The sequence below is a fragment of the Thalassophryne amazonica genome, unplaced genomic scaffold, assembly GCF_902500255.1.
Source record: "Thalassophryne amazonica unplaced genomic scaffold, fThaAma1.1, whole genome shotgun sequence".
NCBI lineage: Eukaryota > Metazoa > Chordata > Actinopteri > Batrachoidiformes > Batrachoididae > Thalassophryne > Thalassophryne amazonica.
Genome location: NW_022986261.1, coordinates 32,414 through 49,733, shown reverse-complemented (window position 1 = coordinate 49,733; position 17,320 = coordinate 32,414). Strand labels below are relative to the sequence as shown.

Here is a 17,320-nt window from a genome sequence, read left to right as displayed (position 1 = left end):
TCAGCAACTTCTCAGACAAAGGAATCCGACGAGGGGCTGGACGACTCCTCCCACAAGGAGTGCTCACAGGCGAATGACATCACCGACAGGCGTGGAAAAACTCACGCATGCGCACGAGGGTTCAAGCATGTCTGACGTAAAAACATATGAATGAAATCCATATAGTTTTTGAAAAAAATAAAAAGGACCTATACTTTATTGACAGCCCTCGTATATATATATATATATATATATATATATATATGCACATACATATATATATGCATGCATACATACATACACATACATACAACCCCTGGCAAAAATTATGGAATCACCGGCCTCGGATGATGTTCATTCAGTTGTTTAATTTTGTAGAAAAAAAGCAGATCACAGACATGACACAAAACTAAAGTCATTTCAAATGGCAACTTTCTGGCTTTAAGAAACACTATAAGAAATCAGGAAAAATAATTGTGGCAGTCAGTAACGGTTACTTTTTTAGACCAAGCAGAGGGGAAAAAAATATGGACTCACTCAATTCTGAGGAAAAAATTATGGAATCATGAAAAACAAAAGAACGCTCCAACACATCACTAGTATTTTGTTGCACCACCTCTGGCTTTTCTAACAGCTTGCAGTTTCTGAGGCATGGACTTAATGAGTGACAAACAGTACTCTTCATCAATCTGGCTCCAACTTTCTCTGATTGCTGTTGCCAGATCAGCTTTGCAGGTTGGAGCCTTGTCATGGACCATTTTCTTCAACTTCCACCAAAGACTTTCAATTGGATTAAGATCTGGACTATTTGCAGGCCATGACATTGACCCTATGTGTCTTTTTGCAAGGAATGTTTTCACAGTTTTTGCTCTATGGCAAGATGCATTATCATCTTGAAAAATGATTTCATCATCCCCAAACATCCTTTCAATTGATGGGATAAGAAAAGTGTCCAAAATATCAATGTAAACTTGTGCATTTATTGATGATGTAATGACAGCCATCTCCCCAGTGCCTTTACCTGACATGCAGCCCCATATCATCAATGACTGTGGAAATTTACATGTTCTCTTCAGGCAGTCATCTTTATAAATCTCATAGGAACGGCACCAAACAAAAGTTCCAGCATCATCACCTTGCCCAATGCAGATTCAAGATTCATCACTGAATATGACTTTCATCCAGTCATCCACAGTACACGATTGCTTTTCCTTAGCCCATTGTAACCTTGTTTTTTTCTGTTTAGGTGTTAATGATGGTTTTCGTTTAGCTTTTCTGTATGTAAATCCCATTTCCTTTAGGCCGTTTCTTACAGTTCGGTCACAGACGTTGACTCCAGTTTCCTCCCATTTGTTCCTCATTTGTTTTGTTGTGCATTTTCGATTTTTGAGACATATTGCTTTAAGTTTTCTGTCTTTACGCTTTGATGTCTTCCTTGGTCTACCAGTATGTTTGCCTTTTTTTTTGCCTTCTTGCTCTCGGTCAGGACGGTCGCATTTTTCTTTCCTCCTCCCTCCCCAACTTTCCTGCTACTGTAGCGTGTTTGTCTGTGAGGCTGCCCTGCTCCTCTGGAAACGGCAAAATGGATCTAATCAAGTGGTCTCTGAACGCAATTGACACTATTTTTTCTACAAGACACTCGGGAGCGGAGGACCCGACCTGTCCTGCCGGGACACATGTGGCGGGTTACGTGATGGACAGCTGGCGGAGGTGGCGTGTCATGTGCCTGTACACGTTGTCTGTGGAGGACGTTGAAGATGTTTACTTATTTAGAGCTGGGGTGACCGGGTTTCTGCTGTGTGGAGCGGCCATAGCACTGGTCTACCAGAAAATTAAGAAGGTGGAGGCAGCATTAACTGGCCCGTCCAGGCTGCCCCACATGATCGATTCGATTGGAAGGGCAGTGTCAGCTCAGTCGGCAGGTGTTAACCGAACGCTGGAATCCATCTCGGGGAGAATGGCTGCACTGGAAAACCGCTTTGATCGTCAGTAATGACCACATCTCTTCTCCTCTATTCAGATGTATTTGGGAGCCACTCTGAAGTTTCAGACAGTGGAATCTTTCAGGAGTCTGTTAATCTGGATATCTATTTGGTTTCCAAACACCAGCTGCCCTTCAAGGCCGCTGGGATAAAATCCTCCCCCCGAAGAACACTCCTGATGCCTCGCTCCTCGTCTTACCCCGCCTCTCTTGTCTTTCCCTCTCCCAGTCCTGTGATGTTGACTGTGGGACCTTGGACTCTGGTGGACTAATTCAGGACTGGGATCCCCCCCAGGATGGACAGATAAGGCCTGTTGATGGCACCAAGGGCGGCCTCCGGGCTGTCTGTCTGAACACTGGACACATTCAAGTCTCGGCTGTCGTCTGCTGTTACTGTTGTTTACTGTTTTTCTGTGACTGTTTTCTGTGCTTATGGGTTTTGTTTTGTTTTTTGCTTCAGTGATGCTGTGTGTGTGTTTTTTTCTTTCCCAAACTTTCCTTGTGTGTGCTTTTATGTGTGTTTACGTACCGGACCGGCTTATGTGTGTTCTTGTTTGTTAAGTGTGTCATGAAGCCGGTCAAGGTTTGCTCAGCCCTGCTCGTGACTCAGGGCAGGGACATACATCTAGAGCTGGGTCCCCGGGTGCCATAAAGTCGACTTCTGCTACTAACTGGCAATTAGGATGGGTTAAATGCAGTAAACACATTTCATTGTGCAGGGAACATGTTCCTATGTGCATATGACAATAAACTCCTTTGAATCCTTGAATCCTTTGAATCCTTCCATGTTGTTTGTATTTGGTCCAGAGTTTAGACACAGCTGACTGTGACATCTTCTTCAACATTGCGTGATGATTTACCCTCTTTTAAGAGTTTGATAATCCTCTCCTTTGTTTCAGTTGACATCTCTTGTGTTGGAGCCATGATTCATGTCAGTCCACTTGGTGCAACAGCTCTCCAAGGTGTGATCACTCCTTTTTAGATGCAGACTAACGAGCAGATCTGATTTGATGCAGGTGTTAGTTTTGGGGATGAAAATTTACAGGGTGATTCCATAATTTTTTCCTCAGAATTGAGTGAATCCATATTTTTTCCCCTCTGCTTGGTCTAAAAAAGTAACCGTTACTGACTACCACAATTATTTTTCCTGATTTCTTGTAGTGTTTCTTAAAGCCAGAAAGTTGCCATTTGAAATCACTTTAGTTTTGTGTCATGTCTGGATTGGGTTGAACTTGTTTTTTCTTTTGTTCAGTAAAAAAACAATAAAAAATATAAAAAAGATTGGGTTGAACTTTGACCGCGTCAGCCTGGTGACAAGTGGCAATGCGCACTCCCGTCAGAAGCGTCACTTCAAGCCTCTAAGCAACGCGTCTCATTGAAAATAATGCTTTTCTTGATGCCTCTGACGCTTCCAACGCATGAAAGGCCCATTAATCTGCAATAATGAGCTTGAAATAGCACTGATCAAAACACTCCTTTCTGTCCCGTCATATTTTATAAGTTTCTGAAGTGTGCAGACTGATTACACTTCGATCATGGATAAAATATGTTTGGCAGGAAACTCTGCAAATCTGAACAACATGCAGCTGGAAAAAGATGCTAAAATGAGCCATAAATTATGGAGGAAATAGCACATAGTGTGTTAGTGCCCATGGCATGGGCAACTTACACATCTGTGATGGCACCATCAATGCTGAAAGGTACATCTAGGTTTTGGAGCAACACATGCTGCCATCCAAGCAACGTCTTTTTCAGGGACGTCCCTGCTTATTTCAGCAAGACAATGCCAAGCCACATTCTGCACGTGATACAACAGCGTGGCTTCGTAGTAAAAGAGTGCGGGTACTAGACTGGCCTGCCTGCAGTCCAGACCTGTCGCCCATTGAAAATGTGTGGTGCATTATGAAGTGCAAAATACGACAACAGAGACCCCGGACTGTTGAACTGAAGTCGTACATCAAGCAAGAATGGGAAAGAATTCCACCTACAAAGCTTCAACAATTAGTGTCCTCAGTTCCCAAACGCTTATTGAGTGTTGTTAGAAGGAAAGGTGATGTAACACAGTGGTAAACATACCACTGTCCCAGCTTTTTTGAAACGTGTTGCAGGCATCCATTTCAAAATGAGCAAATATTTGCACAAAAACAATAAAGTTTATCAGTTTGAACATTAAATATCTTGTCTTTGTGGTGTATTCAACTGAATATAGGTTGAAGAGGATTTGAAAATCATTGTATTCTGTTTTTATTTACATTTTACACAACGTCCCACCTTCATTAGAATTGGGGTTGTACTTAAAGCAGGTGTTAAGTTTTTTGACAGAAACTTTTGACACCGTCAATAAATGAAGCAGGTAGTTTTGAGACCATTATTAAGGTACAGCTGTAATACCGGTTGTTGCCACCAGGTGGCTTTTCGTTTATTTCCCAAAATTTGTTAAGTTTGACCCAATTTTCAGTGGTAAATATTATTGGAACCACTCCAAAAATCATAGGCTTATAGATACCACAAGTCTGCATGTTCTGACCAAATTCCCAAGGGTGCAATTTGGAACTAGAAATTGGGGGGGGGGGGCAAAGTGGGAGGCCCGTAGGCCCCCAGTAGCCAACGATTTTGAGATAAGCTCAGATGCATTCTGAGCATCCAGAACAGTAATTTTAATGTTTTGAGAAGACCATAAAGTGGACACCATTTGACTTATGCAGTTTGAAACTGTGGATATAAGTACTTTATTCTGAGAATAGCCAGCATTGATTTTATTAACATCCTGGTGTAAATAAGGTATCATATGTGTAGAACTCAAAAAGAATGATAGGTTGAGGTTTCATTAAAAAAAACAACTGCAATGTGGTAAAATGTATTCATACATATGAAAGAACAGGCTCTTAATAATTATTAACTATCACATACTGTTTTTTCTCTCTCAAGATTTGTTTTTGCATAAGTTTGAAAAAACAACAGATCATAAGTTTAGGATAAATTACTTATCATGAATTTAATTTTCAAAGTGGCACTAATGACAACACTCATACTGAACATAATTTCACTTGCCTAGACTGATTTTGGAGATCAAGCAATAATTGCAGATGGGCTTTCTGAGGTCCCAGATAGCTTTTCTGATTTCCTTTTCTAACTTTCAGAATTTAGTAAATTAGCATATGGTCCATTCATACTTATGTGTAGACACTAGTCCCTAGAGGCAACTATTTTTGGTTTCAAATCTGAGCAAATGCAGTCCCAGAAAATTCAGAATGTGACAAACAAGAAACAGGTGTTGGAAACAAGTCAATGCTGCTAAAAATACAAACTTGCAGAAACAAAGATACTATTCTGACATGGTTTTGCACATAAGACTGACATAGCATGTTTCAAGTACACACAAATACAGTAGTGTTCAGAATAATAGTAGTGCTATGTGAATAAAAAGATTAATCCAGGTTTTGAGTATATTTCTTATTGTTACATGGGAAACAAGGTACCAGTAGATTCAGTAGATTCTCACAAATCCAACAAGACCAAGCATTCATGATATGCACATTCTTAAGGCTATGAAATTGGGCTATTAGTAAAAAAAAGTAGAAAAGAGGGTGTTCACAATAATAGTAGCATCTGCTGTTGACGCTACAAACTCAAAACTATTATGTTGAAACTACTTTTTTAGCAATCCTGTGAATCACTAAACTAGTATTTTGTTGTATAACCACAGTTTTTCATGATTTCTTCACATCTGTGAGGCATTAATTTTGTTGGTTTGGGACCAAGATTTTGCTGGTTTAGTAGTGTGCTTGGGGTCATTGTCTTGTTGAAACACCCATTTCAAGGGCATGTCCTCTTCAGCATAAGGCAACATGACCTCTTCAAGTATTTTGACATATCCAAACTGATCCATGATACCTGGTATGTGATATATAGGCCCAACACCATAGTAGGAGAAACATGCCCATATCATGATGCTTGCACCACCATGCTTCACTGTCTTCACTGTGAACTGTGGCTTGAATTCAGAGTTTGGGGGTCGTCTCACAAACTGTCTGTGGCCCTTGTACCCAAAAAGAACAATTTTACTCTCATCAATCCACAAAATATTCCTCCATTTCTCTTTAGGCCAGTTGATGTGTTCTTTGGCAAATTGTAACCTCTTCTGCACGTCTTTTATTTAACAGAGGGACTTTGCGGAGGATTCTTGCACATAAATTAGCTTCACACAGGCGTCTTCTAACTGTCATAGCACTTAAAGGTAACTCCAGACTGTCTTTGATCATCCTGGAGCTGATCAATGGGTGAGCCTTTGCCATTCTGGTTATTCTTCTATCCAGTTTGATGGTTGTTTTCTGTTTTCTTCCACGTGTCTCTGGTTTTTTGTCCATTTTAAAGCATTGGAGATCATTGTAGATGAACAGCCTATAATTTTTGGCACCTGCGTATAAGTTTTCCCCTCTCCAATCAACTTTTTAATCAAACTACGCTGTTCTTCTGAACAATGTCTTGAACGTCTCATTTTCCTCAGGCTTTCAAAGAGAAAAGCATGTTCAACAGGTGCTGGCTTCATCCTTAAATAGGGGACATCTGATTCACACCTGTTTGTTCCACAAGACTGACGAACTCACTGACTGAATGCCACACTACTATTATTGTGAACACCCCCTTTTCTACTTTTTTGTTAGTGATGGACAAACTGTGACTAGCACAGAAGTCCAACAACTGAACACCACTCAGGTTCAGATCAGGGAGGCCGTGCTTCCCGATCACCCCCCTCTAGTTCTCACTGTCGCCGCCCACGTGGGCACTGAAGTCACCCAGGAGAACAATGGAGTCCCCAGTGGGAGCACTATCTAGACTTCTTGGAGTCCCCTCCCAGGGACTCCAGGAAGGTCTGGTAGTCTGCACTGCCGCTCGGTCCGTAGGCCGAGACAACAGTGAGAGACCTGTCCCGGACCTTTTTTTTTTGTTTTTTTGTGGACAGTCTAAGGCACACCTGTGCACACAGAGATACGTGTTGGCATCAGAATTTTGGCTCTCTGTTGGGACTGTTTACACAGAGACTGCTACCTGCTGCTTTGGACTTGAATTAACAGTCTTTTTCAAGACTTTTTTTACCTTTTTACTTTTTTTTTTTTTTTTACTTTTTTACTGTGCTCCAACGCCTAAGGAAGACCTCTAACGGTCAAAACATCGCGACGGAGCACTTTTATCAGCTAACTTTCATCAGCGTTGGCAAGCTAACTAGCTTGCTAACGCTTTCGTTTTTATTTTTTATTTATTTTTTTTTTTTCTCTTTTAGCACTGTTGTCGTGCGTTATCTGTGCTGCTCCACAGCGTGTTTAGTTGATTTTTATTTTATTTTAGCACCGTTGTCGTGCGTTCGCTGTTGTCGTGCGTTGCCTGTGCTGCTTCATGGCCTGTCTGGTGCCTTAACTAAAGCACTCCTTCTGCTGAATCACCTTTAAATTATTTACACATTATTCACTTTGTGTGTTTTTAGGAATCCGCTAGGTTGCGTAGCTACTAGCTCTTAGCCGATTTAGCATGGCGGCTTCTCCTGTCTCTCCCGCACTTTTCTGCTCTGGGTGTGAAATGTTTAGTTATTCCTCGGCCTCCTTTAGCAGTAACGGTACTTGTAATAAGTGCAGCTTATTCGTAGCTTTGGAGGCCAGGCTGGGCGAATTGGAGACTCGGCTCCGCACCGTGGAAAATTCTACAGCTAGCCAGGCCCCTGTAGTCGGTGCGGACCAAGGTAGCTTAGCTGCCGCTAGTTCCCCCCTGGCAGATCCCGGGCAGTCGGGAAAGCAGGCTGACTGGGTGACTGTGAGGAGGAAGCGTAGCCCTAAACAGAAGCCCCGTGTACACGGTCAACCCGTTCACATCTCTAACCGTTTTTCCCCACTCGACGATACACTCGCCGAGGATCAAACTCTGGTTATTGGCGACTCTGTTTTGAGAAATGTGAAGTTAGCGACACCAGCAACCATTGTCAATTGTCTTCCGGGGGCCAGAGCAGGCGACATCGAAGGACATTTGAAATTGCTGGCTAAGGCTAAGCGTAAATTTGGTAAGATTGTAATTCACGTCGGCAGTAATGACACTCGGTTACGCCAATCGGAGGTCACTAAAATTAACATTAAATCGGTGTGTAACTTTGCAAAAACAATGTCGGACTCTGTTGTTTTCTCTGGGCCCCTCCCCAATCAGACCGGGAGTGACATGTTTAGCCGCATGTTCTCTTTGAATTGCTGGCTGTCTGAGTGGTGTCCAAAAAATGAGGTGGGCTTCATTGATAATTGGCAAAGCTTCTGGGGAAAACCTGGTCTTGTTAGGAGAGACGGCATCCATCCCACTTTAGATGGAGCAGTTCTCATTTCTAGAAATCTGGCCAATTTTCTTGGATCCTCCAAACTGTGACTGTCCAGCGTTGGGACCAGGAGGCAGAGCTGTGGTCTTATACACCTCTTTGCAGCTTCTCTCCCCCTGCCATCCCCTCATTACCCCATCCCCGTAGAGACGGTGCCTGCTCCCAGACCACCAATAACCAGCAAAAATCTATTTAAGCATAAAAATTCAAAAAGAAAAAATAATATAGCACCTTCAACTGCACCACAGACTAAAACAGTTAAATGTGGTCTATTAAACATTAGGTCTCTCTCTTCTAAGTCCCTGTTGGTAAATGATATAATAATTGATCAACGTATTGATTTATTCTGCCTAACAGAAACCTGGTTACAGCAGGATGAATATGTTAGTTTAAATGAGTCAACACCCCCGAGTCACACTAACTGTCAGAATGCTCGTAGCACGGGCCGGGGCGGAGGATTAGCAGCAATCTTCCATTCCAGCTTATTAATTAATCAAAAACCTAGACAGAGCTTTAATTCATTTGAAAGCTTGACTCTTAGTCTTGTCCATCCAAATTGGAAGTCCCAAAAACCAGTTTTATTTGTTATTATCTATCGTCCACCTGGTCGTTACTGTGAGTTTCTCTGTGAATTTTCAGACCTTTTGTCTGACTTAGTGCTTAGCTCAGATAAGATAATTATAGTGGGCGATTTTAATATCCACACAGATGCTGAGAATGACAGCCTCAACACTGCATTTAATCTATTATTAGACTCTATCGGCTTTGCTCAAAAAGTAAATGAGTCCACCCACCACTTTAATCATATCTTAGATCTTGTTCTGACTTATGGTATGGAAATAGAAGACTTAACAGTATTCCCTGAAAACTCCCTTCTGTCTGATCATTTTTTAATAACATTTACATTTACCCTGATGGACTACCCTGCTGTGGGGAATAAGTTTCATTACACTAGAAGTCTTTCAGAAAGCGCTGTAACTAGGTTTAAGGATATGATTCCTTCGTTATGTTCTCTAATGTCATATACCAACACAGAGCAGAGTAGCTACCTAAACTCTGTAAGGGAGTTAGAGTATCTCGTCAATAGTTTTACATCCTCTTTGAAGACAACTTTGGATGCTGTAGCTCCTCTGAAAAAGAGAGCTTTAAATCAGAAGTGTCTGACTCTGTGGTATAACTCACAAACTCGTAGCTTAAAGCAGATAACCCGTAAGTTGGAGAGGAAATGGCGTCTCACTAATTTAGAAGATCTTCACTTAGCCTGGAAAAAGAGTTTGTTGCTCTATAAAAAAGCCCTCCGTAAAGCTATGACATCTTTCTACTCATCACTAATTGAAGAAAATAAGTATAACCTCAGGTTTCTTTTCAGCACTGTAGCCAGGCTGACAAAGAGTCAGAGCTCTATTGAGCTGAGTATTCCATTAACTTTAACTAGTAATGACTTCATGACTTTCTTTGCTAACAAAATTTTGACTATTAGAGAAAAAATTACTCATAACCATCCCAAAGATGTATCGTTATCTTTGGCTGCTTTCAGTGATGCTGGTATTTGGTTAGACTCTTTCTCTCCGGTTGTTCTGTCTGAGTTATTTTCATTGGTTGCTTCGTCCAAACCATCGGCATGTTTATTGGACCCCATTCCTGCCAGGCTGCTCAAGGAAGCCCTACCATTATTTAATGCTTCAATCTTAAATATGATCAATCTATCTTTGTTAGTTGGTTATGTACCACAGGCCTTTAAGGTGGCAGTAATTAAACCATTACTTAAAAAGCCATCACTTGACCCAGCTATCTTAGCTAATTATAGGCCAATTTCCAACCTTCCTTTTCTCTCAAAAATTCTTGAGAGGGTAGTTGTAAAACAGCTAACTGATCACCTGCAGAGGAATGGTCTATTTGAAGAGTTTCAGTCAGGTTTTAGAATTCATCATAGTACAGAAACAGCATTAGTGAAGGTTACAAATGATCTTCTTATGGCTTCGGACAGTGGACTTATCTCTGTGCTTGTTCTGTTGGACCTCAGTGCTGCTTTTGATACTGTTGACCATAAAATTTTATTACAGAGATTAGAGCATGTCATAGGTATTAAAGGCACTGCGCTGCGGTGGTTTGAATCATATTTGTCTAATAGATTACAGTTTGTTCATGTAAATGGGGAATCTTCTTCACAGACTAAAGTTAATTATGGAGTTCCACAAGGTTCTGTGCTAGGACCAATTTTATTCACTTTATACATGCTTCCCTTAGGCAGTATTATTAGACGGTATTGCTTAAATTTTCATTGTTACGCAGATGATACCCAGCTTTATCTATCCATGAAGCCAGAGGATACACACCAATTAGCTAAACTGCAGGAATGTCTTACAGACATAAAGACATGGATGACCTCTAATTTCCTGCTTTTAAACTCAGATAAAACTGAAGTTATTGTACTTGGCCCCACAAATCTTAGAAGCATGGTGTCTAACCAGATCGTTACTCTGGATGGCATTACCCTGACCTCTAGTAATACTGTGAGAAATCTTGGAGTCATTTTTGATCAGGATATGTCATTCAAAGCGCATATTAAACAAATATGTAGGACTGCCTTTTTGCATTTACGCAATATCTCTAAAATCAGAAAGGTCTTGTCTCAGAGTGATGCTGAAAAACTAATTCATGCATTTATTTCCTCTAGGCTGGACTATTGTAATTCATTATTATCAGGTTGTCCTAAAAGTTCCCTAAAAAGCCTTCAGTTGGTTCAGAATGCTGCAGCTAGAGTACTGACGGGGACTAGCAGGAGAGAGCATATCTCACCCGTGTTGGCCTCTCTTCATTGGCTTCCTGTTAATTCTAGAATAGAATTTAAAATTCTTCTTCTTACTTATAAGGTTTTGAATAATCAGGTCCCATCTTATCTTAGGGACCTCGTAGTACCATATTACCCCAATAGAGCGCTTCGTTCTCAGACTGCGGGCTTACTTGTAGTTCCTAGGGTTTGTAAGAGTAGAATGGGAGGCAGAGCCTTCAGCTTTCAGGCTCCTCTCCTGTGGAACCAGCTCCCAATTCAGATCAGGGAGACAGATACCCTCTCTACTTTTAAGATTAGGCTTAAAACTTTCCTTTTCGCTAAGGCTTATAGTTAGGGCTGGATCAGGTGACCCTGGACCATCCCTTGGTTATGCTGCTTTAGACGTAGATTGTGGGGGGGTTCCCATGATGCACTGTTTCTTTCTCTTTTTGCTCCGTATGCATCACTCTGCATTTAATCATTAGTGATTGATCTCTGCTCCCCTCCACAGCATGTCTTTTTCCTGGTTTTTTCCCTCAGCCCCAACCAGTCTCAGCAGAAGACTGCCCCTCCCTGAGCCTGGTTCTGCTGGAGGTTTCTTCCTGTTAAAAGGGAGTTTTTCCTTCCCACTGTTGCCAAGTGCTTGCTCATAGGGGGTCGTTTTGACCGTTGGGGTTTTTCATAATTATTGTATGGCCTTGCCTTGCAATATGGAGCGCCTTGGGGCAACTGTTTGTTGTGATTTGGCGCTATATAAGAAAAAAGTTGATTGAAGTTGATTGATAGGGACACAACCCTCTCATTCACTGGGGAGCAATAAACAATGCTACCCCAGCTCGCCGCCTCTCCCTGTGTATATCATACCAAACGGAGCTTCATGAACCCTGTATCTGACCAAGCTGAACTTCACGATCCCTGAAACACACACACCAAACTGAGCTTCATGAACCCTCTATCATACCAAACTGAGCTTCTTGAACCCTGTATCTTACAAAGCTGAGCTTCATGAAACCCGAAACACACGCCAAAGTGAGTTTCATGAACCCTGTATCTTACCAAGCTAAGCTTCATGAACCCTGTATTGTGCCACACTGAACTTCACGAACCCTGAAACACACCAAACTGAGATAAACCAACCTTGAACACACAGACCAAATCGAGCTTCATCAACCCTGAAACACACCAAACTGAGCTTCACCAACCCTGAAACATACCAAACTGAGCTTCACCAACCCTGAAACATACCAAACTGAGCTTCACCAACCCTGACACACACACACCAAACTGAGCTTCATGAACCCTGAAACACACACCAAACCCAGCTTCATCAACCCTGAAACACACACCAAACCCAGCTGCATCAACCCTGAAACACACTAAACTGATCTTCACCAACCCTGAAACACACACACCAAACTGAGCTTCATGAACCCTGAAGCATACACACCAAACAGAGCTTCACGAACCCTGAAACATACACACACCAAACTGAGCTCTATGAACCCTAAAACACACACCAAACAGCTTAATGAATCCTGAAATGCATATGCCAAAGTTTCATCATCCCTGAAACTAGGCCTGAAAAGATTAATCGAGTCACTCGAATAATTTGATTACAAAAAGTGTTCCTTTAAGACTGTAGTTCAAATGCCAGGCCTGTATGTAGCGTTGTAACGTCCCACATAAACCATCGAAGAAGACCATAGAGCATGCCCATAAGTAATGTAACTGCCAGTCAATGTAGCAGGCGACGCTACAAGTTTACAAAGCGACATGCTGAGTAAAATAAAGCCTTTTAAGAGAAAGGGTTTGCGCTGATCGTCTGAAATGGATTTATTGCGCATTTAAAGTGAAGCAGTGTGTTTGTATATTTTAAAAAAAAAAAAACAACACATTTTGGTCCACTGGCTGCTCTCCACCTCCGCAGATGAAGCAAAAGGGCACGTACTTTAAGTGAATTATGTTTAACTATTAAAAATGTTTAACTATTAAAAAAATGCCTTTATTCAGATTTGAATAAAGCCATTAATTACCCAGGAAAACAGAGACAGAGGGAACACTTTAAACTTAAAAATCTGCGTGATGGTACAACGACATTGTGCCATTGCTGAGGGAGAGCCCTGCCACTATGGATATTGTTTAAAAACACAAAAGTACTTTAGATTCGATAGCTGCAACCCTACCTGAAACACACACATTGAACCAAGCTTCATGAACCCTGAAATGCACATGCCAAACAGAGTTTCATCAACCCTGAAACACACACAGAGCTGAGCTTCATCAGCCCTGAAACACACCAAAATGAAGATTCATCAACCTTGAGACACTCATACCAAACTGAGCTTCATGAATTCTGAAACACACACCCGACAGCTTCACTAATCCTGCAACATGCACACACCAAACTGAGCTTTATGAATCCTGAAATACACAGGCCAAACTGAGTTTCACGAACCCTGAAGTGTGCTTCTGTTTATGCGTTTCTGTTTATGCCGTCCTCTTTACGTGTTTATGCCGTCCTGATTACACATTTATGTCATCGTGGTTATGTGTTTATGTTTGCTTATAGCATCCTGGTTATGGGTTTCTTTTTATGGGTTATACTGTCCTGTTTTTGTGTTTGTTTATTTATGCCATCTTGTTTATATGTTTATGTTTGTTTATGCCATCCTGTTTGTTTATGTAAGTTCAATGTAAGTGTTGTCAGTTTAGCTGCTCCCGTTATTGTTCTGGGTCGCCACATCGGATATAGTCAGGTCTGCATAGGTATTTGGCACAAGTTTTACGCCGGATGGCCTTCCTGACGCAATTCCAGTTTTACCTGGAGAAACACACACAGCCGCTGGTGGTCCAGAGAGGTCTCCCATCCAAGTACTAACCACACGCTGCATTGCTTAGCTTCTGAGATCTGACGGGATCAGACTGACACAGAGCAGATCAACTGCATAATGTATGTTCTATGTAAGTACATAATATAATTGTAAATACATTAAAAATACACGGATGACACAAGAAAGTGAAAACATTTATTTTCATTGTGATTCATCTAAAAATCAAATGACAAAATAGAAGTAGAAATAAAATAATAGTGTATATGATAACAAGAACTTGAACAATTTCTAAATACATTAAAACAGTAAATTCATTCATTCATCCATCTCCTACTGCTTAGTCCAATTAAGGGTCGCGGGGGGCTGGAGCCTATCCCAGTAGTCATAGAGCGTGAGGCAGGGTACACCCAGGACAGGACGCCAGCCTGTCACAGGGCCACAAACAAACACAGACACATCCACACACACACCTACGGACAATTTAAAGACTCCAATCCACCTAACCAGCATGTCTTGGATGTGGGAGGAAACCGGAGCACCTGGAGGAAACCCACGCACACACAGGGAGAACATGCATCACTAACACCATGTTCGAGCAAAAGGGTGTCCATAAGTGCACGTGACACCAGGACACCCTGAGCCAGAGGTCGATGATCGACTTTGTAGTCATATCATCTGACCTTCGGCCACGTGTCTCGGACACTCGAGTGAAGAGAGGGGCTGAGCTGTCGACCGATCACCACCTGGTGGTGAGTTGGATCTGCTGGGAGGGGAGGAAGCCGGTCAGACCTGGCAGGCCCAAACGTATCGTGAGGGTCTGCTGGGAACGACTGGTGGAACCCTGTGTCAGCGAGGTCTTCAACTCCCACCTCCGGGAGAGCTTCTCCCAGATCCCAGGGGAGGTTGGAGACATGGAGTCCGAGTGGACCATGTTCTCCACCTCCATTGTCGATACGGACGCTCGTAGCTGTGGTCACAAGGTCTCTGGTGCCTGTCGCGGCAGCAATCCCCGAACCCGATGGTGGACGCCAGAAGTAAGGGCATGCCGTCAAGCTGAAAAAGGAGTCCTACTTGTCTTTGTTGGTAAATGGGACCCCAGAGGCAGTTGACAGGTACCAGCAGGTCAAGCGTGCTGCAGCCCGTGCGGTCGCAAGGCAAAAACTCGGGTCTTGGAGGAGTTCGGGGAGGCCATGGAGGAGGACTATCGGTCGGCCTCGAAGAAATTCTGGCAAACTGTCCGATGTCTCAGCAGGCGGAAGCAGCCCTCCACCGGCACTGTCTATGGTGCGGGTGGGGAGCTGTTGACCCTGACTGGGGATGTTGTTGGGCGGTGGAAGGAATACTTCAAGGATGAAGCTCAGATTGATATGACGCAGGGTTGATTAAGCTCAGTTTGATAAGATGGTTTCATGAAGCTCAGTTTGATATGATGGTTTCATGAAGCTCAGATTGATATGATGCAGGTGATTTGCTGAAGCACAGTTTGATATGATGCAGGGTTGATGAAGTTCAGTTTGATATGATGCAGGTTTCATGAAGCTCAGTTTGATAAGATGGTTTCATGAAGCTCAGATTGATATGATGCAGGTGATTTCATGAAGCTCTGATATGACGGTTTTGTGAAGCTCACACTGATATGTGCAGGTTGTTTCACGAAGCTCAGTTTGATATGATGCAGGTTTCATGAAGCTCAGTTTGATATGATGGTTTTGTGAGGCTCACACTGATATGTGCAGGTGGTTTCACGAAGCTCAGTTTGATATGATGCAGGTGATTTCATGAAGCTGTATGATATGGTTTCATGATGCTCAAACTGATATGTGTAGGTGGCTTCACGAAGCTCAGTATGATATGATGCAGGTGGTTTGCTGAAGCTCAGTTTGATATGATGCAGGTTTCATGAAGCTCAGATTGATATGATGTAGGTCATTTGCTGAAGCTCAGTTTGATATGATGCAGGTTTCGTGAAGCTCAGATTGATATGATGGTGGTTTGCTGAAGCTCAGTTTGCTATGATGCAGGTTTCATGAAGCTCAGATTGATATGATGCAGGTGGTTTGCTGAAGCTCAGTTTGATATGATGGAGGTTTCATGAAGCTCAGTTTGATATGACGGTTTTATTGATATGACACAGTTGGGTTCATGAAGCTCAGATTGATATGATGTAGGTCCTTTCCTGAAGCTCAGATTGGTATGATGCAGGTGGTTTGCTGAAGCTCAGTTTGCTATGATGCAGGTTTCATGAAGCTCAGATTGATAGGATGAAGGTGGTTTGCTGAAGCTCAGATTGATATTATGCAGGTGGTTTCATGAAGCTCAGTTTGATCTGATGGAGGTTTCATGAAGCTCAGTTTGATCTGATGGAGGTTTCATGAAGCTCAGTTTGATCTGATGGAGGTTTCATGAAGCTCAGTTTGATCTGATGGAGGTTTCATGAAGCTCAGTTTGATCTGATGGAGGTTTCATGAAGCTCAGTTTGATCTGATGGAGGTTTCATGAAGCTCAGTTTGATCTGATGGAGGTTTCATGAAGCTCAGTTTGATCTGATGGAGGTTTCATGAAGCTCAGTTTGATCTGATGGAGGTTTCATGAAGCTCAGTTTGATCTGATGGAGGTTTCATGAAGCTCAGTTTGATATGATGGTTTTGTGAAGCTCAGATTGATATGACACAGGTGGGTTCATGAAGCTCAGATTGATATGATGCAGGTTTCATGAAGCTCAGTTTGATATGATGCAGGTGGTTTGCTGAAGCTCAGTTTGATGTGTTTGATATGTTGCAGGCTGGCAGAAGCAGCAGAAGCTGACCTTTAATGACGTTGCTGTAGATGGTGGCTCTGAACTCCTCTCTGGCCTTCTGGTCGAAGTCCTGTCCGTGAATTATTCGCATCTGTTTCAGGAAAGTCGACTTTCCGCTCTCACCCGCTCCGAGTAATAAAATCTTGACCAGCCGTTTGACGTAGGTCTTGTCGCGGTTAATGCACTTGTCGATCTCTTTGGATTTGCGCAGCTGCTCCGCCTCGCCGCTTGTGAGGAAACAGTTGGAGAAACAAACCGTTAAAAAGGAGCGGGACGGCAGGAAGTCCGCCATCTTTCACACAGCTTCATCATCTGTGCACTGAGCAGGAGGGCGGAGCCAAGCCCCGTGCTGCGTTCACGGTCCGCGTCGGATCAGCGGAAACACCAGCGTCAGATCCTTCAGCGGTTGCTGTTCGGGGTCCGAGCCCCGCGGGACTCGAGTCGAGGCCCTGCTGTTCGGGATCCGAGCTGCTTTTAAATCCATGTTCATGTTAGGAGTACAGGCAAGCTTTTGATGACCGAAACCTGTGTAGTGCAGCAGATAACAGAATATTTGAAGAGGAATCCTTCAAATCTGGTTACAAGCACCATGTACCAAACTGGTACATAT

The 17,320-nt window shown here is 42.6% G+C and overlaps 1 protein-coding gene across 2 annotated transcripts in view; it reads right to left on the bottom strand.

Annotated features, from left to right (window-relative positions):
- LOC117505881 (guanine nucleotide-binding protein subunit alpha-13) overlaps positions 1-17,062 on the bottom strand; it is a 47,313-nt gene extending 30,251 nt beyond the window's left edge. The window contains exon 1 of one of the 2 annotated variants that reach the window (XM_034165416.1): positions 16,720-17,062. In XM_034165416.1, the coding sequence (XP_034021307.1) occupies positions 16,720-17,002 (283 nt within the window). In that variant the 5' untranslated portion in view covers positions 17,003-17,062. The remainder of the gene's footprint in view (positions 1-16,719) is intronic. The other variant, XM_034165415.1, reaches the window with a different exon arrangement.
- Positions 17,063-17,320: the final 258 nt, after the last annotated feature.